Source organism: Girardinichthys multiradiatus, chromosome 21, assembly GCF_021462225.1.
Source record: "Girardinichthys multiradiatus isolate DD_20200921_A chromosome 21, DD_fGirMul_XY1, whole genome shotgun sequence".
NCBI classification, from domain to species: Eukaryota; Metazoa; Chordata; class Actinopteri; order Cyprinodontiformes; family Goodeidae; genus Girardinichthys; species Girardinichthys multiradiatus.
The window spans coordinates 28,429,868-28,455,163 of record NC_061813.1 but is presented as its reverse complement, the minus strand read 5'-3'; the positions used below and the strand labels follow the sequence as shown (position 1 = coordinate 28,455,163).

The 25,296-nt window shown below is 42.4% G+C and overlaps 1 protein-coding gene across 1 annotated transcript in view; it reads right to left on the bottom strand.

Moving 5' to 3' along the window:
• The window catches only part of malrd1 (MAM and LDL receptor class A domain containing 1), a 92,670-nt gene that overhangs the window by 45,406 nt on the left and 21,968 nt on the right, over positions 1 to 25,296 (bottom strand). The window contains exons 11-18 of the mRNA XM_047349058.1: positions 24,039 to 24,126; positions 23,768 to 23,941; positions 23,529 to 23,685; positions 21,614 to 21,770; positions 21,404 to 21,514; positions 18,059 to 18,272; positions 17,717 to 17,964; positions 7,233 to 7,524 (exon numbers count right to left, since the gene is read on the bottom strand). Coding sequence (XP_047205014.1) covers positions 7,233 to 7,524; positions 17,717 to 17,964; positions 18,059 to 18,272; positions 21,404 to 21,514; positions 21,614 to 21,770; positions 23,529 to 23,685; positions 23,768 to 23,941; positions 24,039 to 24,126 — 1,441 coding nt within the window. The remainder of the gene's footprint in view (positions 1 to 7,232; positions 7,525 to 17,716; positions 17,965 to 18,058; positions 18,273 to 21,403; positions 21,515 to 21,613; positions 21,771 to 23,528; positions 23,686 to 23,767; positions 23,942 to 24,038; positions 24,127 to 25,296) is intronic.

Here is a 25,296-nt window from a genome sequence, read left to right as displayed (position 1 = left end):
ACTGTTCCTGTCCCAAATCCCTATGTTGCCGTCTCCAACCTTGAACCTTCACATCAGTGGTACACATGTATTGATCTAGCTAATGTTTTTTCTGTTTGCCATTAGCAGAAGAGTGCAGAGACATTTGTCTTTCACCTATTGTGGGGAGCAGCTGCGCTTCACTCGTCTGCCACAAGGGTTCGACCATTCCCCAGGTATATTTAACCAGGTTTTGAAAGATGTGTTACAGACTTGCCCCCTACCACAGAACGTGACTCTAATTCAGTACGTGGATGACATACTACTGGCTGCATCCACAGCGGAGCTCTGTTTGCAATCTACAGAACTCATGCTGAGACATCTGCATAAACATGGATTCAAGGTCAGTAAAAAAATAAACTACAAATAGCAAGGAAGCAAGTTTCCTTCCTGGGCGGGGTTATTACCGCAGGAAACACGAGCATGTCAGGTTCACATAAACAACCTATTTTAACACACCCTAAACCTCTTAGGTTGAAAGACATGCTGCCATTTCTGGGCCTTACAGGCTACAGCAGGAACTACATCCCAGGTAACACCGATCTCACACAGCCCCTCAGAGACCTAGTCAGAGAACAGGGCATGCGAAATCTCAGCAATGTCCTTAATTGGACACAGGAAGCGGAGGACGCCTTTATTGTGTTAAAGCAGCTTCTCTCCAACGCAGCAGAACTTATGCTCCCAGACTACACCACACCATTTTATTTGGATGTTTCTGTAACAAAACTGGCAGTAAATGGAGTTTTGTTTCAGAGAATAGGGGGAGAGAGGAGAGTGCTGATGTACATTTCAGTAATGATGGATAACATGGAAAAACGCCACCCACAATACACACAACATGCAGCGGGGTTGGCAAAATTAATTCAAAAAACAGCTCACTTAGTGATGGGACACCCTCTGAATGTTTTAACAACTCACAGTGTGGTGGCACATATGAACTCTCAAAGTTTCACCATGACAGCTTTGAGATAACACAGGCTCAGCAAAATCTTGGAGGCACCAACATAACCTACACTCACGAGGGAATCAACATGGCGGATGGAATAACACAGGAGGAACCACATCAATGTGAAGAGCTGGTTAGAAGGACAGAAAAGATAAGATCATATTTAGAAGCCAGCCCCCTTAAGGGACCTCAGGTGAGACAGCTGTTCACAGATGGTTGTTGTTTTAGGCATGATGCAGAAGGACTTACGACAGCAAATCTGTGGTGAAGTGTTTGATAAATTATTACATTCCCAGACACGGTTTTCCAGCCAAAATAAGATCAGACAATGGCACCCACTTCAAAAATGAGGAGCTCAGAGAAGTGGAGAAATTTTTGGGACTTAAACATTCCTTTGGGAGAGTGTACCATCCACAGTCCCAGGGAAAGGTGGAAAGAATGAATCAGACCCTCAAAATGAATTGGGTCACAGCCTTGCCGTTAGCCTTGATGTCTGTAAGACGCTCCGTGAATCAGAGGCATGGTTTGACCCCACATGAGCAGCAAATAGGGAGGCCATTTCCAGGCCCACAAACAAGGTTACCGTTTCTCGCTGAGTGTGAACAATCTATGTCTCATCGTGATTATTACAGATCTCTTCACAGTCTTGTTGCAGCGTTCTCTAAACAAGTCCCAGCAGAACCAGAGACCAGAAACGGCAACACCACCTCGGAAGCTCAGTGGGTCCTGCTGAAGGTGATCAAAAGGAAGTGGTCAGAACCCAGGTGGACCGGTCCATTCCAGGTCACAGAAAGAACCTCACATGCGGTGAGACTCAAGGGTAAAGGCGACACCTGGTACCACTGGAGTCAGTGTACAGCGACAGACGCTCCGCAGAGATCCCTCGCTGAGGTCCAGGAAAACTTAAGAGGAAACACCGGGAAGGAAGATCTGCCACTGAAGGGGCAGAATAATCCCCAGGGGTGAGAACGCAAGGCTCCAGGTCAGACTACACCTGGGAGCTGAAGAGAAGAAGGAACATCAGGAGAAGAGGCGGCAGTGATTGAGTTTCCCTCTCACTGAAAGTGGTAGAGTTTTCCCTCCCACTTGTAAAATACTGAAAAAACTGAACTAAAACCTTTGCATCTCTATTAATTTCTTTTTTTACAGGCATCAAATATTATATTACTCACAAGTATTACCAGGAATAATCATGGGGAGCCAAAGGGTAGGACCAAAACCCTCTAAGGGTTGGGTCATGGGATGTTTGTGTGTCATATCTTTTTGCATTATTACAGTGATTTTGGGTTTGTTTTGTGAACTTCCATTCCAGACATGCTCTGACAGCCGCCAAGCTGAGCAAATGTTCAAACGCGCAACCAATAAGGGAAGACTTCTCAGCATCCCACCATGATGCCACTGTTAGAGGTGGACGGTGATGATGTGGAGCAGGAAGGAATGCTGAAGATTTAAAGTTGCTTCCAATATAATCTGTGGGCATTTTAGAGTGAAGTCTTAATTGAGACTTCAAAAGGGGGAAATGTTGGAAAATATTTAAAATACTTAATAGGGTCTGCATTGCTAAGCTCAAGTTAGGTTTAATAATGTGTGAAATGAAATGTACTGTGTAACTTAGTGGATTGCTCAAAACAGGTGTGTGTGTGTGTGTGTGTGTGTGTGTGTGTGTGTGTGTGTGTGTGTGTGTGTGTGTGTGTGTGTGTGTCTGACTTGGCTGTGGTCAGCCCGGCACCAGTGAAGATATTTCTGTACATGTCTCAGATAACAGCCAAAAGTAGAATAACAGGAATGTTGTGAAGGTCTGAACAGACAGCTGAATGCCAGGTGTAAGAGTTCAACCAGACACTCAGCTAAAAATATGTGTTTTTTCTTTGTAATTGTACACGCCTTGCTTTTGAATAAAAACTCTGTCTTTGGGGAGGAAAAGTCAGAAGTGTTCTGGTGACTTAGCTGGAACACCTCTCCTCCGGCCGGGGCAAAAGAAACTGTGCAGACTCTGTGTTATTTAGTTTTACCAAAACAAACGAGCACGCAGGAGTTTCTGGGGAACAACTCCAACAGTAGCTAGTCAGTAAAGTAATGTTAGCTCTATAGTTAGTGGAGGTAACAGAAAAGCCAAAATTAGTTTGTAACTTTGTGGGTTTGTAACAGGACAGATTGTTTGAGCTCCATGTATACAGGTCCTTCTCAAAATATTAGCATATTGTGATAAAGTTAATTATTTTCCATAATGCAATGATGAAAATTTAACATTCATATATTTTAGATTCATTGCACAATAACTGAAATATTTCAGGTCTTTTATTGTCTTAATACGGATGATTTTGGCATACAGCTCATGAAAACCCAAAATTCCTATCTCACAAAATTAGCATATCATTAAAAGGGTCTCTAAACGAGCTATGAACCTAATCATCTGAATCAACGAGTTAACTCTAAACACCTGCAGAAGATTCCTGAGGCCTTTAAAACTCCCAGCCTGGTTCATCACTCAAAACCCCAATCATGGGTAAGACTGCCGACCTGACTGCTGTCCAGAAGGCCACTATTGACACCCTCAAGCAAGAGGGTAAGACACAGAAAGAAATTTCTGAACGAATAGGCTGTTCCCAGAGTGCTGTATCAAGGCACCTCAGTGGGAAGTCTGTGGGAAGGAAAAAGTGTGGCAGAAAACGCTGCACAACGAGAAGAGGTGACCGGACCCTGAGGAAGATTGTGGAGAAGGGCCGATTCCAGACCTTGGGGGACCTGCGGAAGCAGTGGACTGAGTCTGGAGTAGAAACATCCAGAGTCACCGTGTACAGGTGTGTGCAGGAAATGGGCTACAGGTGCATCATTCCCCAGGTCAAGCCACTTTTGAACCAGAAACAGCGGCAGAAGCGCCTGACCTGGGCTACAGAGAAGCAGCACTGGACTGTTGCTCAGTGGTCCAAAGTACTTTTTTTGGATGAAAGCAAATTCTGCATGTCATTCGGAAATCAAGGTGCCAGAGTCTGGAGGAAGACTGGGGAGAAGGAAATGCCAAAATGCCAGAAGTCCAGTGTCAAGTACCCACAGGCAGTGATGGTCTGGGGTGCCGTGTCAGCTGCTGGTGTTGGTCCACTGTGTTTTATCAAGGGCAGGGTCAATGCAGCTAGCTATCAGGAGCTTTTGGAGCACTTCATGCTTCCATCTGCGGAAAAGCTTTATGGAGATGAAGATTTCATTTTTCAGCACGACCTGGCACCTGCTCACAGTGCCAAAACCACTGGTAAATGGTTTACTGACCATGGTATCACTGTGCTCAATTGGCCTGCCAACTCTCCTGACCTGAACCCCATAGAGAATCTGTGGGATATTGTGAAGAGAACGTTGAGAGACTCAAGACCCAACACTCTGGATGAGCTAAAGGCCGCTATCGAAGCATCCTGGGCCTCCATAAGACCTCAGCAGTGCCACAGGCTGATTGCCTCCATGCCACGCCGCATTGAAGCAGTCATTTCTGCAAAAGGATTCCCGACCAAGTATTGAGTGCATAACTGTACATGATTATTTGAAGGTTGATGTTTTTTGTATTAAAAACACTTTTCTTTTATTGGTCGGATGAAATATGCTAATTTTGTGAGATAGGAATTTTGGGTTTTCATGAGCTGTATGCCAAAATCATCCGTATTAAGACAATAAAAGACCTGAAATATTTCAGTTAGTGTGCAATGAATCTAAAATATATGAATGTTACATTTTCATCATGACATTATGAAAAATAATGAACTTTATCACAATATGCTAATATTTTGAGAAGGACCTGTACATGCAGCATGTTTGTCTCTTTAACATGGATTTGTGGCACATCTATGAGCTAAAACTGGACTTGACACAGGAAGTCTAGGGGTGATGTTTTCGCATCATGAGATGCAAAGAATCCTAATAGGTTCAAGGATATTCACGCTGTCCTTTAAATTTTCTCACAAAACTCAACAGCACAAACGTTTGGCATATTTCCACCAAAACAAACCAGCATGCAGAGTAAAAAAAACATGCTTTTTGTGGATGCTAAGGAAAACCTCTCCATACATCTCACTGCACTAGCAAAGTAAGTTTTGTCCTCAATTTAAGAATGATACTTTTGACATATTGTCCAAACTTATTTAAAGTTTACATATAGTTTCATTTTTTTTGTGAAGTGCACAAAAACATAGGCCCATGTCCTGCTTTATAGTTTCATTGTTTACACATAAGTAGTTTTTGGTGGCACTTTACACAACATGTTTGCTTTTTCCGTTTGGCCAACATATGGATAATTTTCATCTGTGATGTTCAAAAAACAACAGAATGTGAACATATTTTAAAACAAGTAAAACAAATAAATCATGTTTTATGTTTCTGCTAAACATCTCAACCAGGTAATAAACTAAATGTACACAGGTGTATACAAGAAAAATTGTCTTTTCCAGATTAGATGTTGCAATAGTACTGAAACCTGTTATTTGTTGTTGTTGACCATTTTCAAGACAGATATAACACCCTTGCAGAACACATCCAGTTTATAACAGAGGGAGGTAATAGACTATGGGTCTGACACATTTTTAATTACCAACAAAAATATAAAAGTATCAATACTGTACTGAAACACAAACAAATCTTTAAATAACTCTCACAAAATACTGCAATAACTCTATTTTTCCCTCATATTTTACACAGCAGCTGGGCAATAAATTTAATAAGCCCTTTGTAACCAAAGTGACAGAGGCAATAAATCTGCTCTTGTTGTTTCATCTTCACTATAAAGGTACCCTCATAAAATAAGTGAGTGATCTCGGAGAACTGAGTGTATAGGGCTGAGACACAGAGCTTGATTTACACTGCTTGGATGATATTTCCCTACAAAACGTAACAAATTGTTTCATAAGGATTGCATAAGCCAGATTGTTGCTGTGGGAATTTCCCACCAGCTATGATTCCCTGACAGCCAAATTTTCCCTGGCCAAGCTGATTAAAATTGCATATATCTACAGATAATTGATACTGTTCCTAAAACCAAGAAAATGTTTTAATTTGGCTCATGTGGTATCTTTCTGACATTCGCGGTAATTTTTAAAACATGTGATTAGATTCATAGAATATCTGTCCTAAAGGGAAATTAATGCGCAGCTATTTAGTGAAAATTTCAGAAGTATTATCTAAAAGACATTCAAACAGCCAGGTAGTTCAGAAGCAGCTTGAGCAACTGTAAGTGAAGTCAGTGCAAATGCAAACCAGACTTTTTATTGTAGGGAATGAATGGTGCACTGTTGATGCTCAGTCTGTCAAAAACGACCTGCCACTGGTAAGTACCGGAGTTTATGTTTTTATGCAGCAATCAAAAGGTCAAAGCTGTTACCTGGAAACACCACACACACCCAATGCCTCAGAAGATTTTATAGAGCTATATAAAACCTTTACAGCAGAAGTTTTTACTTGTAACTGATCAGGATGTACATGTAGCATTTGGACTCCATTAAATGTGCCTGCAGTTACAATAAGAGAGTATAAGAGCTAAACAATGTGTAATCCCCTTGTTTGGAACCTGTTATAGGCAAAAGACTTGAGATTTGGGCAGAGGATCACCTTCTAGCATCAAAGCGTATTTATGTGTTAAAATTGGCCCAGTCAAAGCTCACACCTGCGGAACAAATTGAGAATTTGTGGGAAGACTTGACATTTTCTGTTAACAGATGCTCTGTATCCCAAAATGAATAAGAATGAATTTTCAGTCTCTTGATGTTCAAGTCTAGTAAAGACAAGACCCAAAATACTTGAAGGTACCATGTATTTAATTCTTCCACTTCTCAATTCTGCACTACTTTGTGTTGATCTATCGCATTAATTAACCCCAAAATTCATTCAGTTTTGAGGTTGCAATGTGTAAAAAATGTTAAAAAGCTCAATACATATGAATACTTTTGAAATATACTGCATGTTGCCACGCTTTAAATGAGCTGCTGCTTTCTGGACAGTTTGCAATGCAGAAATGACAATGGCCAACACACAATCCGTAACAGTGGTCTAGTCGAGACAGCTCCACCCTGGCAGCAACTCTTAAGATAATCTGCTTATCCAACTTAAAAGAACTGTCAGGAATCACACCTGAGAAAAACTGTGAGGAGCCAAAGGGCCAAAGTAATCTACTGAACTGATCAGTAGATTAGATTTCTCAATCTAAATAACTTCTGTCTCAATTTCCAAAAAAAAAAAAAGTTTCAAAAAGAAAAGGCTGCATGGTCATTTAAATTGATTCTGAAGTGATCTGTACCTGTCGGAGGAACAGAAGGAGTGCTGTCTGTTGCTGAGGCTAAGGGGAAGAGGAGGCACCCTGGAGTGAAGGTGATATCGTCCAGGCAGATGTCCCCCTTCTCGCTGTGCCCCACCTTGCCTTCAAACACCACCTGGAAGTCTGTGGAGGAGCTCAGCTGGAGTTCCTTCATTTGCCAGTAGTTGCCCTGATCTCCCGTCAGGTTCAGCAGGAGGTGAAGAACTCCTTCAGTTTTAATGAAAACGCTGAGGGTACCAATTCCTTCTCCAGACATGTGAAAGTAGAAACGCATCTGCAGAGAAAAACAGTAAATCTATCAAGAATCAAATACATTTTTATCATATTTATGTAAATTAAACAAATTTTATGTTGTTATCTATTTATGTCTACTTTACCTACTTATTTTAGATTTTATTGCTAATATTTAGATATTTTACTTTTATAATCATTTTTGTGTTTTTGTGTTTTACTGACTTATTTAATTAAATGATTTTAATTAAAAACTTATATTTAAAAATTTGATTTTCTACTGGACAGCATGGAAGAAGCAGGTATAGAAAGTGGGTGGATAGATGGATGGATTTTCAACAGACAGCAACACAACATAAAACTGGACTTTCCCTAACAAATATGGACCTGTACAGTACAGACCAAAGGTTTGGACACACCATCTCATTCAAAGAGTTTTCTTTATTTTCATAACTATGAATATTTTAGCTTCACACTGAAGGCATCACAACTATGAATTAACACATGTGGAATTATATACTGAACAGAAAAGTGTGAAATAACTGAAAATATGTCTTATATTCTAGGTTCTTCAAAGTAGCCACCTTTTGCTTTGATTACTGCTCCGCACACTCTTGGCATTCTGTTGATGAGCTTCAAGAGGTAGTCACCTGAAATGGTTTTTCAACAGTCTTGAAGGAGTTCCCAGAGATGCTTAGCACTTGTTGGCCCTTTTGCCTTCACTCTGCGGTCCAGCTCACCCCAAACCATCTCAATTGGGTTCAGGTCCAGTGACTGTGGAGGCCAGGTCATCTGGCGCAGCAACCCATCACTCTCCCTCTTGGTCAAATAGCCCTTGCACAGCCTGGAGGTGTGTTTGGGGTCATTGTCCTGTTGAAAAAGAAATGATGGTCCAACTAAGCGCCAACCGGATGGAATAGCAAGCCGCTGCAAGATGCTGTGGTAGCCATGCTGGTTCAGTATCCCTTCAATTTTGAATAAATCCCCAACAGTGTCACCAGCAAAGCACCCCCACACAATCACACCTCCTCCATGCTTCACGGTAGGAACCAGGCATGTAGAGGCCATCCGTTCACCTCTTCTGCACCGCACAAAGACACGGTGGCTGGAACCAAAGATCTCAAACTTGGACTCATCAGACCAAAGCACAGATTTCCACTGGTCTAATGTCCATTCCTTGTGTTCTTTAGCCCAAAAAAGTCTCTTCTGCTTGTTGCCTGTCCTCAGCAGTGGTTTCCTAGCAGCTATTTTGCCATGAAGGCCTGATTCACACAGTCTCCTCAACTGTTAAGTTGTTCTAGAGATGTGTCTGCTGCTAGAACTCTGTGTGGCATTGACCTGTTCTCTAATCTGAGCTGCTGTTGACCAGCCATTTCTGAGGCTCATGACTCGGATGAACTTATCGTCCGCAGCAGAGGTGACTCTTGGTCTTCCGTTCCTGGGGCGGTCCTCATGTGAGCCAGTTTCTTTGTAGTGCTTGATGGTTTTTGCGACTGCACTTGGGGACACTTTCAAAGTTTTATCAATTGTTCGGACTGACTGACCTTCATTTCTTAAAGTAATGATGGCCACTCGTTTTTCTTTACTTAGCTGCATTTTTCTTTCCATAATGCTAATTCTAACAGTCTATTCAGTGGGACTATCAGCTGTGTACTGTATCCACCTCCTGCACAACACAACTGATGGTCCCAACCCCATTTATAAGGCTTGAAATCCCACTTATTAAACCTGACAGGGCACACATGTGAAGTGAAAACCATTTCAGATGACTATCTCTTGAAGCTCATCAACAGAATGCTAAGAGTGTGCGGAGCAGTAATCAAAGCAAAAGGTGGCTACTTTGAAGAACCTAGAATATAAGACATATTTTCAGTTGTTTCACACTTTTTTGTTCAGTATATAATTCCACATGTGTTAATTCATAGTTTTGATGCCTTCAGTGTGAAGCTACAACATTCATAGTCATGGAAATAAAAACAACTCTTTGAATGAGAAGGTGTCCAAACCTTTGGTCTGTACTGTATATATTTAGGTATATATGGTTAATGGATAAAATTTCTTTTTTTATCCCTTATGTTGCTTTTTCTTTTTTTACCCACAACAGTTTCAAACAAGAAAAAGGTACATGGAATTTTTGGTTTTCTTTGGTCATTGGTTATTTATAAATCACATTTAATTACAACAGAATTTTCCTAAACTGCTTTGACATAAAGTAAAAATATTAAGAAAAGGGCAAAAGATAACTAGAGTGTAAAAGTAAAATAATAGAATTATATTGCCATCATTTCAGATTTTTTAACAAAAGGACTTCTGCTGGGGGACTTCAACGCCCACGTGGGGAACGACAGTGACACCTGGAGAGGCGTGATCGGGAGGAATGGCCTCCCCGATCTGAATCCGAGTGGTGTTTTGTTATTGGACTTCTGCGCTAGTCACGGATTGTCCATAACGAACACCATGTTCAAACATAAGGGTGTCCATCAGTGCACTTGGCACCAGGACACCCTAGGCAGGAGGTCGATGATCGACTTTGTTGTCGTATCATCAGACCTTCGGCCGCATGTTTTGGACACTCGGGTGAAGAGAGGGGCTGAGCTGTCCACTGATCATCACCTGGTGGTGAGTTGGATCCGCTGGAGGAGGAGAAAGCCGGACAGGCTCGGCAGGCCCAAGCGCATAGTGAGGGTCTGCTGGGAACACCTGGCGGAGCCCTCGGCCAGGGATGTATTCAACTCCCACCTCCGGGAGAGCTTCGACCAGATCCCGGGGGATGTTGGAGACATAGACTCAGAGTGGACCATGTTCTCTGCATCTATTGTCGACGCTGCTGCCCATAGCTGCGGCCGTAAGGTCTGCGGTGCCTGTCGTGGCGGCAATCCCAGAACCCGGTGGTGGACACCGGCAGTAAGGGATGCTGTTAAGCTGAAGAAGGAGTCCTATCGGCTGTGGTTGGCTTGTGGGACTCCTGAGGCGACTGACGGGTACCGTGAGGCCAAGCGTGCTGCGGCCCGGGCTGTGGCAGAGGCAAAAACTCGGGCCTGGGAAGAGTTCGGTGAGGCCATGGAGAAGGACTACCGGTTGGCCTCGAAGCGATTCTGGCAAACCGTCCGACGCCTCAGGAGGGGGAAGCAGTGCTCTGCCAACACTGTTTATAGTGGGGGCGGGAGACTGCTGACCTCGACTGAGGACATTATCGGGCGGTGGAAGGAGTACTTCGAGGATCTCCTCAATCCTGCCATCACGCATTCCGTGGTGGAAACAGAGGCTGGGGACTCGGGGTTGGACTCTTTCATCACCCAGGCTGAAGTCACCGAGGTGGTTAAAAAGCTCCGCGGTGGCAAGGCTTCGGGGGTGGATGAGATCCGCCCTGAGTACCTCAAGTCTCTGGATGTTGTAGGGCTGTCATGGTTGACACGCCTCTTCAACATTGCGTGGCGGTCGGGGACAGTGCCTCTGGACTGGCAGACTGGGGTGGTGGTCCCCCTTTATAAGAAGGGGGACCGGAGGGTGTGTTCCAACTACAGGGGGATCACACTCCTCAGCCTCCCTGGTAAGGCCTACGCCAGGGTATTGGAGAGGAGAGTCCGACCGATAGTCGAACCTCGGCTTCAGGAGGAACAGTGTGGTTTTCGTCCCAGCCGTGGAACACTGGACCAGCTCTATACCCTCTACAGGGTGCTCGAGGGTTCATGGGAGTTTGCCCAACCGGTTCACATGTGTTTTGTGGACCTGGAGAAGGCATTCGACTGTGTCCCTCGTGATGCCCTGTGGGGGGTGCTCCAGGAGTATGGAATCGGGGGCCCTTTATTAGGGGCCATCCGGTCCCTGTACGAGCGGAGCAGGAGTTTGGTCCGCATTGCCGGCACTAAGTCGGACCTGTTCCCAGTGCATGTTGGACTCCGGCAGGGCTGCCCTTTGTCGCCGGTCCTGTTCATAACTTTTATGGACAGGATTTCTAGACGCAGCCAAGGGCCGGAGGGGGTCTGGTTTGGGGACCAGTGGATTTCGTCTCTTCTTTTTGCGGATGACGTGGTCCTGCTGGCCCCCTCTAGCCAAGACCTACAGCATGCGCTGTGGCGGTTCGCAGCCGAGTGTGAAGCGGCTGGGATGAGGATCAGCTCCTCCAAGTCCGAGGCCATGGTACTCGACCGGAAAAGGGTGGCTTGTCCTCTTCAGGTTGGAGGGGAGTTCCTGCCTCAAGTGGAGGAGTTTAAGTATCTCGGGGTCTTGTTCACGAGTGAGGGAAGAATGGAGCGGGAGATCGACAGACGGATCGGTGCAGCTGCCACAGTAATGGGGGCGCTGTGCCGGTCCATTGTGGTGAAGAGAGAGCTGAGCCGAAAAGCAAAGCTCTCAATTTACTGGTCGGTCTACGTTCCTACCCTCACCTATGGCCATGAACTTTGGGTCATGACCGAAAGAACGAGATCACGGATACAAGCGGCTGAAATGAGCTTCCTCCGTAGGGTGGCCGGGCACTCCCTTAGAGATAGGGTGAGGAGCTCGGCCATCCGGGAGGGGCTCGGAGTAGAGCCGCTGCTCCTCCACATCGAGAGGAGCCAGTTGAGGTGGCTCGGGCATCTATACCGGATGCCTCCTGGACGCCTTCCTCGGGAGGTGTTCCAGGCACGTCCCACCGGGAGGAGGCCCAGGGGACGGCCCAGGACACGCTGGAGGGACTATGTCTCTCGGCTGGCCTGGGAACGCCTTGGGCTCCCCCTGGAGGAACTGGAGGAGGTGTCTGGAGAGAGGGACGTCTGGGTGTCTCTGCTGAGTCTGCTGCCCCCGCGACCCGGTCCTGGATAAGCGGAAGACGACGAACGAACGAACGAGGATTTAAAATGTTATTTATATAGTTTTTGTGTTTTAGAACTTTAGTGTCTCTGTTAATGTCTTAAGTTTTCTACTTATTTTCTGTTTCCTAACTGCATGACAGCACTTTATAAGTTCATGATTCTCTATCATTGTTAGATATTTTTTAATCTAATTTTTTCTAATAATTTGATAAATTCTACAGTGTTCTAACCCGTGCAAATCATTTTGTGTTGCACTCATTTTTTGCAAATGCTCTACAAATGTAGTTTGTTTGAGTGGTTAAACTTGATTAATCTGGTCAATTTCTTGAAAAATATAGATCTTTTAACTAATTAGGCCCGAGCAGGAGAGCGCTGCGAAGGCCTATTGTAATCGCTCCGTTTATTAGGCCCGAGCAGCAAAGCGCTGCGAAGGCCTATTGCTATTGTAATCGCTCCGTTTATTATTATTATTCAGGCAATAAATGAATTGCCTTATCAAAATTGTGACTTTTTGAGCATGCTGAGGGGTCAGAGCCAGGCCTCAAACGTTGACGACTTGCGAAAAAAATTGAAATTGTTATAGCAAGGAAAGTCGCAGACACACGAAACATTCTGGTATTGATCCACATCTGGCCCCGAACAATATTCAATGGTCAAATCCTGATATCATCTAAGCCCCGCCCCCTGAGAACAGGAAGTATCATGTTTTACTGTGAAAGGTCCAAATTTGACTTCCTTCACCTAATCAACACAAAACTGTCCCCAGTGACAGATAACAAGATGGTCTAAGTAAATTTGGAACACAGAGACTTTACGCGGGAGGGTGTGGCCGTGGCGCCGTGGCGAGGACAGACGTCACGCCATGGCCTTACGTTTGCCTCTGATTTCCACATTTCTAAGCCGATTCCCACCTTACTCAATATGATTGATACTGGTCCAGCCCCCTACAGATATCCAGTGAAATAATTGGTGTGCGTGGGCTATTAATCCACAGCGCCCTCTAGAAGCACTAAAACAACCAGCCCCAAGGCATGTTTTGTCCGAGGTTTATGAAATTCGGTACACCTATGTAACTTCTCAGGACCTACAAAAAAGTCTCTTGGACCCATTGTCCAAACCCCACAGGAAGTTGGCCATTTTGGATCAAAGCCGCCATTTTCTCTCGTTTATTCACGTCAAATCTGAGTGAACTCCTCCTACAGCTTTTGACTTACAGACTTCGAAATCAATGAGTATAGTCTTAAGGCACTGGGGATCAAAAGTTATCAAAAGCTTTTTGCTACATGAAAGTATGAGGGCGTGGCTAAGCCTCAAATTCTGACTTCTCGCCACGAAACACGAAACTCTTATAGTTTCTACAAGGAAAGTCACAGAGACATGAAACCTTCTGGGATTGATCTGCCTCTGAGCCTTAACAATATTCACTGATCAGATGCTGTCATCCGGGACCGGGTCGCGGGGGCAGCAGACTCAGCAGAGACGCCCAGACGTCCCTCTCCCCAGACACCTCCTCCAGCTCCTCCGGGGGGAGCCCAAGGCGTTCCCAGGCCAGCTGAGAGACATAGTCCCTCCAGCGGAAGATGACGACGACGAGATGCTGTCATCATCAAAGCCCCGCCCCCTCAGAACAGGAAGTGTCATGTTTCACTTAGTGTGGGCCATATTTGATCTCCTTCAGCTAATCAACATGAAACTGTCTCCAATGACAGATAACACGACGGTCTAACTTGGTCTCCAGTACTAACAAGTTTGGCTGGACGGTGTGGCCGTGGCGCCGTGGCAAAGTCTGATGTCACGCCACGGCCATACAGTTGGCTCTAAATTACACATGCATGGTCCGAGTCACTCCAAACTGAATATGGTTGATCTTTGTCAGCCCCCAAACAGCTCTATTGGATTACATTGAAATTTGGATCAATAGTGCCCCTAGGACACTTCAAGGGCTATATCTCCCTCATACATCATCAGATCCACTTGAAATGTAGTATACATGATCAGGGATCAATGCTGAACATGCTGCTGAGTGCAGCTTCCATCGGGAAGGTTCTTTTCGGCCAAATTTGGAACATTTCTTGCCAGAGCAGAACTTAACAGGACCAGAGAATGTATGAAAGGTGACTCACAGTGCCACCTAGTGGGGATATGTGGAATGGAGCGGCGGGCTCCACGGTAGCATGGAGGAGGTGGTGCCAGTCTTCCGCAGTCGCCACACAGGTCGAGCGGCACTTGGCTGCGAGGGCCTTCAATGCTGCTTGCAGCTTTAATTACTCATGTATTTTAAGTCTTTTCCGACAAACAAAGGTCATTTGTAGTTTTTTGATCTCCTCAGTCAATTTGAAGATCAATGCTCTTTTTCTAGCTTGCTTCTTTATTGATGCATAGAAAACAGATGTATTTCTCCATTGTGCAGATTGGAAACAGTGATGCTTTATAAAATTCTAAAAATGGAGCCATTTTCAGAAGTGACAGCTAGTTGTCTGCTCTCTCTTTCCGGGAAAAGAAGCTTCAGTCCTTCCCTCCTTTTCACTTCCCTGCTCATCCTTTCGTTTTCATTCCTGCCTTCTCGCTGGCTGTATGATGGATTGACAGGTCAGGATGGTGATAAAACGCTTGAGGCAAAGCAAGCCAGGCAGTCAATCAAGAAATCAGTCCTGGTGGAGGCTGAGAGCTGCTAGCACACAGTTTTGAATAAGTGCATCAGTGCATTTCTAATTGTTTTTTTTCTTTTACACCAAACATTTCATGTGACTGCAAGTGCTTGAGAACTACAGATTGATCTATGATTTACCATTCTTAAGCAATGTTTTAGAGAGACCTGTACATTATTCAAACAGAGAGAGAGAAACAGCACTGCTATAGAACAAACTCCTTACATGTCTCATCATCACAGAGTGACATATGAAGTTCCAGAAGGCTCCGTTTTAAAACCCAGGCTATTTAACTTATAAATGCTGCTACTCAGAAAGATCATAATTTTCAAAGCTATGCTGATGACACACAGCTTTACATTGCAAAGTCTCATCAGCCAATTAATGTTCTCTTCAACTCTATTTATCTCATGGATGGCAACTCATAAGGGACAAACCTGAACTTCAGAAAGAGTAACTATGAAACTCTGAGAAACAAACCCATTAGATCAATAACAAATTTTGCCGTCAGGTTCAATTTTAGTTACAAACATTTTCTGACATTAAAAATATTTGCAGGAATGCACTTTATAACCTAAAGAGCATTACCAGAATGCAACCATTCAACTGTCCAATGTAGATACTGTAATAAATCTCTTTATAAGTGACAGAATAGACTACTGCACTGCTCTGCCCTCTCGACTTCACAGAGCCTACATAGCTCAGTTACACCAGTTTTACTCTGTGCATTGGCTTCCTGAATATTTCTAAATTAATTTTAAGTTCTTTATTGTGACTTAAAATATTTAACCATGTCCATAGTCACTCATATTTACCAGTTTTTTATTTTGTAGTATAAGTCATCCAAATCCCACAAAAAATGCACTATTTGTGTAATCTGATCTTTAAATTCCTTTGATAATCTGTAATGTAACTTAGAGCTGAAACAATTAATCATATTAATTGTGATTAATTGATTATTGAAATAATTGTCAACTAATTTAGTAACCGAATAATCATCAACTGGAGTATACAGAGCCTCAAATATGCCATTGTTGGACCACTTGTTGCTGAATATTGGACTACTTGCACAGACACCAGGCCTCCTGATGCTTTCGGCCATTTTGTATCCGGGACAGTCCGCTCCTCCATATCTTGTCAAGCATCACGACTGATATGACGGGGCGTCCCAAGTCTGACGTCATAAGACGCTATATAGGAAGGCGGACATTTTCGAAAACTCGCTTTTCAGCTGGGAATCTTGACAAGGTTACCACGCAACTGGAGCATCCTCTGGAGAAGAAGAGATCCCACGTGGAGTCTTCAATTATTTCTCTCTCTCGTTGGCCAACAAACAATTCATAACTGAGGTTTCTGGACTAGGAAGGCCAGAAATTTCACTTTGCCGATTGAAGATGTGAGTTTAACACGTAACTAAAAACACGGAGTTCGAGGAAACGAACCGCCATCATGTTTCATCCCTAGTCGACTGCTGATGGTCAGATTCTATTTTTTTCCTTTTCATCAAGAAGACCAAAGGACGGGACTGACCGCTCTCTTGGAGTGTAACTGTGGACACGCACAACGCTTCTACCCCCCCCCCCCCCCCCGGTTTTCCCTCTCACTCGCTGCCCCAGAAGGAAACTTCGACAAGTAAAACCCATCTTTTATTTCTTTATTAGAAGGCCTGGGCAGGGTCAGAGGTGTAGAGCGATCAGCATCGCTGGTTAGGATCTCATGTGTTCTGAATGATATGTGCATGTAACCTTGCTTATTGAAACTTTTATGTGTTATGTTGATATGTGGAGCCGCCGCGTTCCTAGCTCTGCTTGTGTTTTTACTATCTGGGAGTCAACGCGGGTGCGTTGTAAGACTGGACTGTTAAAACGACCTCATGGTAAAATTCTCCATTTCCCTTTTGTCTTCCACCTCACTGTTTGCTAGCTTGCCGCCAAAGGTTTTATAAGTCTTTGTCTGCTCAAGAGTTGGGGGGAAGTTTTATGAACACTGAGTACAGTCGGAGTGGCGCGCCCCCCCCCACTCTCCACTCACCCTCACACCCTTCCGTCATATTCTCAATTTTGCCATAAATGCTAGTTGATTCAACACCCAATGCTGTTTTCTTTATTTTTGCTTAGTTAGATGTGTAACCCTTGTTATGTAGAATTTTGCATGTTGAGTAGGTGAAGATTAATAAATATTCACATAGATAAAGAGAGAGCGTTTTGTGTTCATTGTGTGCGAAAGTGATTCGTCCGTCAAAATAAGGTTAAGGTTCCACACGTTTCAGCAGAAACGGTCGATTAAACAGTGACATCTCCAGCAATAGTTATTAATTATTACGGAGTATTTAACGGTTGTAATTGTCAAAGGCGTTGAGCTGCAATTACAACACCAGAAACATCTCTGGTCTCGATTCATAAATGAGGATTTTGGTTAAGAAGTTGATTTTGTCAGATTATGATTTTCAATTATAATTATTGATCAAGATTAATCAATCAATAATCATAACCCCCAACACCATTTGCTGACAGAAAAACCCACCCAGAGCAGAATTTAGGCCAAAATTGTACAAGAAATATACAAATTTTGCATTTAAGGTGAAGAACCTTCTTTGACGGTAAATATGCTCTATTCGCAACTCCTTAAGTGGCATAGCTTTAGATTCACCTGTTTCAAATTCTGTACAAAAATCACCTATTAAGCATCTTTGCTATCCGATTATTAAGCGATTAAATAAAAAAATAGTCAACAGATTAATTGATTAGCAAAATAATAATTAGCTGCAGGCCTAATATAACTGTAGACTCACCTTGCACTGTGAACTCCTTTTGCTCAGTAAGGGTCCAATCACACGGGCAGTGTCACCCACTGCCTGAGGGAATGAGCTCTCCAGGTACAGGTAGTGTCCAGAAGGATTTCTCAGAGTGTGGTCACTGGATGGTCCGGTTCCAGGTGTTGGGGTGCTGCCTGCTTTGATCAGCCAATCAAAGTTGTCGTGTCGGCACTGGCGCCAAGAACAGAGGTCAAACTCAAAATTACAGCGTCCACTAAAGCCCTCTGAAAGACAGCAACAAGAAAGAGACATCAATCCAGGCTTTCCAGTGATCTGGGAATTATTCTTTCCTCGCAGATAATGAAGGTGAGGTCTCACTGCAGATGAAAGGGTTCTCATCTGAATTGTCCCCACAGTGGTTGATGAAGTCACACAAATTGTGGTGAGGTATGCAGTGACCATTAGCGCAGGCAAACTGCTCTGATGTGCACGGCTGGTTGGATGGAAGAACAGGGGAGCAATCCTGGAAGCTGACATCATCTATCACTACATCTCCCATGTAGCTGATCCCTCGTTTTGCCCTGAACACCACCTGATAAAGAAGAACGAACCAAGACTGTCATTTTTAGATGAGGAGGATTGCAAACATTGCAATGTCTTGATCATGTGGATTCTTTAGTTGAACAGTTTTATGAGCCACTAATAATTAAGACGATTTTAGTCAATATGCATTCTTATTTTCCAGCCTCATCTAGTAATGAGGATTATCATCTCACCTCTATGGTTTCAAAATGAAGCAAACTTCCTAGTTAGTCAAACAGTGGAGGTTGAACCCTGCTTTTTGTAAAAGTTAGCATAGGTAGAATAGTCTTCCATACTGTCCACTGTGTGAGAGGCCCAAAGCAAAAGAGGAGATTTATGCAGCACTCTATTAGTCTTGGAGGTCAGAGCTCATAGTTGGGAATGGCTTTACACCCGACCTGAGATGGTTCTGCTTGCAAGTCTAAAAACGGTACCATTTTCAATTTGTTTTGGTGCTAACTAATGTTAGCAATACAAGCCAATAATCTAATTCTCTCCTTTTTTTAGTGCAACAAAAATTGGGGCTTGCTTTATAGTTTGTTTCAGCAACTTTTACTACATTCTATATGAGAGCAGTAATACTGGATAAAAAACTCAGGTTTGCTCGACAAGTTCCTACTTTCCACTTTCAGTGGAGTTCTTGTTTATCTGACTAGGAACTTGAAAAATCAGACATCAGAGTACAAAGAGAACGCATCACAATTGACTACTTGAAAAGCTAGTTCATTCACAAAAAATACTTTTGCTTTTGAGTGCAGCTATGGCAGGCGCTCCATTAGACCTGGGTTTCCTGGGCTTTCTCAGTAGCCCCGCATCTCTTGAAAGAAAACATCAATTAGCATATGTATGTATATTAAAAAGATGCATTCATTCATCATTCATTCGTCTTCTATACTGCTTCTTCCATAGTGGGTCACGGGGGAGCTGGTGCCTATCTCCATCAGTCTACGGGCGAGAGGCAGGGTACACCCTGGACAGGGTGCCAGTCCATCGCAGGGCAACACAGAGACACACAGGACAAACAACCATGCATACACTCATTCACACCTAAGGGCAATTTAGAGACCAATTTACCTAACAGTCATGTTTTTGGACTGTGGGAGGAAAAAGATGCACTAAGGAACAAAATAACATTTTTATTTAAAAACAATCAGATTTGTTTCTGTTGTATTCCATATTCACTGAGTGGTCCACCTAACCTGACAATGAGTTAAAAGAAAAGGACAAAAATGGGTTATTTGCGCACATGCAGCACCGCTGCGCAATATGCGCAGGCAGAAGCGGACTGACAATCTGTCCATTCTGGAGAAGTGTAGAACATCTGTTCAGTTCTGGGCCGTCTGCCTGCCTCGTTCATTACCGGAAAAGTTAAACTGATGGGCTCAAACAGGGCTGCAATAGGGGAAAATGCTCGTTTTAGAGCGGCCGCAGAGCCAACTGGAGAGTGGGATTCTGGTGCGTGTGTCTGCACAGAAACAGGTGGAAGCAGAGCGGCATAACCCAGGCTGAACTTAGCGGTAAAACCTTAATGCTGACTCAATGGAAGTTTACTCTAAAGAGCATCATCAGGATCATGATGAAGGACAGAGAGCAGAGGGACTTTCATCTGAGGTACAGGTGAAGATAAAGGGCCTGGCCATGATAGAAAACAGTAGGAAACCTCTCTGTGAGCTTCTAGCTGGATTTGCATCCTGATGTGAAAAATATCGGAAATATGAAAAGAAGCACATTTATTGGCCCATAGTAAACATCTCAGAGTTTAAGAAAAACTTTTGTCAGTAGAAATTCAGATGAAGTTTTTTCTAAATACCACAAAATGTGTGATTATCTGCTTCAGCAAAATGTTTTTTAATCAATCCAGATCTTCATTTCTCTTCAACCTTCACTTCAACAACTAACATAAACTTAAAACCAAGTAAAATTATTGTAAACCGTTTTTGTTTGATTTACAATAATTTGCATTCAATTAAAAACCAACCAAGGCAGAGAACTGGTACAACATGCCCTATATTATTTTAACTTTAAATCACTTATAAACTGGGCAGCCCCCAACGTGTCAAGACCCTAAAAACACCCCTGAACTACGGTATATGCTTTTATAGCTATGTCATTTTTAAACCCAACCCCCAGTACTGGGGGCAGAATTGAACTTTGTTCTCCTCTACTTACTTTACTGCAAGTTCCATTAGTTAAATATAAACATATGTGGTATCCACAGGACTAATAGAATCTTGTCTAAAAGCTGATATAAACCATTTCTACAAACCCCAAAAACAGTTAAAACCAAAGGCAGCTGAATCAGAAAATAAACAAACTCCACAAAATGACGTAACCGCAAAACTCGGTCTCAGCTGTTCACCACACAGCTTCTACACACACAACCAACATTTCTGCTGTAAGAAGATAGCTGACAGGTTCCAGAAAAATACATTTTGTTGTAATCCACCCAGGTTTTATCAACCAGCAGCAAAGGAATGCCATAATTATTACTCCTGTTTGAAAAACATAATTATTAACATAATGATTGTTTAGCTAACTAAGTCAATTCTTAGAAAAATTCAACTAGATTTGGTAAGGTGGTCAGAAATTGTGCAGTAATACCGCTTCTTGAAGTAGATTTTTGTAAAAGGTTACACAAGGAATGTAACTGAGTAAATGCAAATAGTCACTACCCAGGTATGCCAAACACACACTATAAATTAAGACATTCAAGGCAGTTGTACATCTTGTATGTATAACTAATAATTCATCTACACTATAGGCATCATATCTGCACAGATCAGTAGATGCAGGCTAATATACAGGCTGACTGCTATTGTTAGGTATTTGTTCCTGATCATTGTGCATTTATTTATTTTTTTATTTTGTTGAAAAATACTAACTGCCATTGTTAATTTTTACTAATAACAGTATCAGCTCCTATGGTACACAACAAATTATCTATTTAGAAAATGACAACTGGAAGAAATGTTGTATAAAATGCTTTTTTAAAGAAACATAATGGAATATGTTTTTAAGAAAGAGTTGGAAAGTGAGAATTTTTCTCCAATTTTAAAGACAAATGTAAACAAGATGACTTATAATTTAACATCCCCCACATAACATATCCCAAGATTCTAGGTGCAAAAATAATCAACAGACCTGAAAGTCATTTGATAACCCCAAAAACACTTCAGCCCGTTTCCATCTGTTGCCTTGGTTACCAGTCTGAGACCATACCACATGGGTGATGTTTTTGTGCCTGAGCAGCACCTGTAGATGAGTTGAAAACAGCAGATCTCTACCTTGGCTCTGATGGTACATTATCTTATATAGCTCAAACTCTTGCTAGAATTGTCTTCTTTTTCTTACTTGCAGGGTTCCCACAGTGAATCCACTCATGTGGTACCAGAAGATCAGGGTACAATGTGGCCCAGTGGAGGAGATGACTGGTGTTTGGAGATCAGAGGTCTGACCATAGTCGCCATTTGAGCTGTCTGCATACATATACCAACCCTCAGTGCTGTTGCTATAGAAAGAACAATACAAAATAGCAATATTTATAATCAAAATAAAATAGAAGTCACAATTACAAAGTTCCAACAATTTTATTTTTCAAAAATTGCTTTTCTAGATGCAAGTTTCTGAGAAACTGAGAAATAACCATTCCTTCTGACAATTTTCTTAAATCAAACACTTGTTATGGATTATTCAAATAGCAAAAAATATTATCTCTCCATTTCATTCATTCCTTATCAGCAGCTGTTTTAATGTGATGCAAAGTTTTAGCCAAGCAGAACGAAGAAGGTCGTGTCTGTAGTTCTAAGAAAGGGAATTATTACTTAAAATTGCTATGTAAATGATTCATTACTAAAACATTATGAACAAAGTGTATAGACACTTTCAGTTTCGACCACTCACATGATAAAGCAATGACATTGCTTTTAGTGAAGCAAACAAATGAATAGCAGCAAGTTAAATTTCATCGTAATAGATTTTCTGATGAGCACAGTTAGGAGGTGCAATTAGAGAACTTTGACCTCAATGTGGCTGTCTTGGGAGAACAGCAACATTAAATTATATTTAATTGAGGACTGCTTTAGTCAAGTTAAGTCTTGAGATTTTGGGCCAAACTTAAAATACTTTTCGCAAAACTGATTTATTTTGTTCCACTGGTCAGGTAATAATCAAACCTAGATGTGGCTAGTAAAACTGGGTAATTATAGTTAATTTATGATTTAAAAAGGAGGGCATTTATATTTTCACATAGGCATAAGATTGTTTACTTTCCCAAAACAAATGAAATCTTCATTTAAAAACACCTGTTTTGTTATCTCTGTCTGAAATTATAGTTAGTTTGATGATCTTAAACATTAAAGCGTGGCAAAAAAGTAAAAAACAGGATAAACCTGTAAGGGATACAAAAACTTTCTCATGGCGCTGGATAGTGCACCGTATGTAAGGAATAAGTGGACATTTTGAACAAGGGGAGGGCTTAGCAGCTGTTAATGGTGTCATTATAAAGACACTTAGATTCCTTAAAATTAAAGCCATTTCCTTTGCATTCACTCAAACGTTTGACATAAGTAGATATTAAACCTGTTTCCCCAGGTTCTCTTTAATATAAAAAGTAAACAATGTGGCAGTTTATAACAGTTCCTTCATGTGCTTTATTAAATATTCTGAGAAAAAAAAGAAAGTTTTTCAAATTAATTTGTTAAATTATGAACAAAACAGTACATGTCTCCATAAAGTACAGCAGTATAGAGAGTTAGAGGCTGACTAGCATCTGAATCTTACAAGGGAACACTCAAGACTTGACTTGAGCTCCGTAAAAAATGACTTGTGAACATCTCTGCTAAATGATGACACAGAAAATGTGCTCACTGATATCCCAACATCTAAAAGCTTTTTGTTGAAGACGTTACCTCACAGTAAACTGATAAACAACAGAGAAGTAGTTCATGCTGGTCCTGTGAATTTAGTATAGAAATTTCAGATGCTGAACCACAAACACAAATTAAGTTTTATTCTGTGTGAACTGAGCTTAGAACTAATTAAGTGAAAGTTTAACTTCCACAACTGTGGTCATGATATTAGCTACTATAGAGTTTGTTATACGGTTGTAAAAATGTGGATAAATATTGAAAATGCAATTAGAATAAAAAACAAACACTTTACAACCATTATATCCTTACCATAGCAGTGTCAGAACTTCTTGTTTGACAGATTTTTTTTCTTAGTCAATGTAGTGATTGCAACGTACATTTGAGCTAAAGGTACTCACAGCGTGTGGTCATTGGTTGGACGGGAGTTCTGGTCTCCATCATGAATGCTTTCCCCCTGGTTGGCTGCCCAATGAAATGCATGGTTCGCACTGAAGGAAGGACTAACAACTGCCCAGCCGCAAAAAACACCGCCTTCAAAATCGCATATTTCCATTACTGAAAGAGAGAAAGGCAGACATCTAGAAAAAAGCAAGGCAGGATAGAATAAAAGCTGATTAAAAAAACTTCAACCATTTACCGCAGTCTGTTTCATCGGATCCATCAGAGCAGTCATGTTTGAGGTCGCAAACTTGGCTAAGAAAAACACACTGCCCATGTGCTCCACACACAAACTGTCCCTCGGGGCAGCTGTGGGGTATGACTGTCGGGGTTGGAGGGGTCAGTGTTGGGGTGATCAGTGAGGGCAGCTCTCCTGCAATAAGAATCAGGGAGGAAGAATTAAAACAGTGAATAGAAACAGTTGAAGAGCTATGGCCCTAAAGAGTTTATCTAATGTGTTGGAGGTTTACCATCAAACAGCTGACAGTCCAGAAAGGAAAGGTCATCTATTGCTATGTCTCCTTCAAAATCATCTCCAACTGTGCCTTCGATTAAAATCTAAAAACAGGAGAAATTACCAAAATATATGCACAAAAATAAATACATAAACAGTACAGACCAAAGGTTTGGACACACCTTCTCATTCAAAGAGTTTTCTTTATTTTCATGACTATGAATATTGTAGCTTCACACTGAAGGCATCAAAACTATGAATTAACACATGTGAAATTATATACTGAACAAAAAAGTGTGAAACAACTGAAAATATGTCTTATATTGTAGGTTCTTCAAAGTAGCCACCTTTTGCTTTGATTACTGCTCCACACACTCTTGGTATTCTGTTGATGAGCTTCAAGAGGTAGTCACCTGACATGGTTTTCCAACAGTCTTGAAGGAGTTCCCAGAGATGTTTAGCACTTGTTGGCCCTTTTGCCTTCACTCTGCGGTCCAGCTCACCCCAAACCATCTCGATTGGGTTCAGGTCCGGTGACTGTGGAGGCCAGGTCATCTGGCGCAGCACGCTATCACTCTCCTTCTTGGTCAAATAGCCCTTACACAGCCTGGAGGTGTGTTTGGGGTCATTATCCTGTTGAAAAATAAATGATGGTCCAACTAAACGCAAACCGGATGGAATAACATGCCGCTGCAAGATGCGGTGGTAGCCATGCTGGTTCAGTATGCCTTCAATTTTGAATAAATCCCCAACAGTGTCACCAGCAAAGCACCCCCACACCATCACACCTCCTCCTCCATGCTTCACGGTGGGAACCAGGCATGCAGAGTCCATCCGTTCACCTCTTCCGACTCGGTGGTTGGAACCAAAGATCTCAAACTTGGACTCATCAGACCAAAGCACAGATTTCCACTGGTTTAATGTCCATTCCTTGTGTTCTTTAGCCCAAACAAGTCTCTTCTGCTTGTTGCCTGTCCTCAGCAGTGGTTTCCTAGCAGCTATTTTACCATGAAGGCCTGATTCACACAGTCTCCTCTTCACAGTTGTTCTAGAGATGTGTCTGCTGCTAGAACTCTGTGCGGCATTGACCTGTTCTCTAATCTGAGCTGCTGTTAACCTGCAATTTCTGAGGCTGGTGACTCGGATGAACTTATCGTCCGCAGCAGAGGTGACTCTTGGTCTTCCTTTCCTGGGGCGGTCCACATGTGAGCCAGTTTCTTTGTAGCGCTTGATGGTTTTTGCGACTGCACTTGGGGACACTTTCAAAGTTTTAT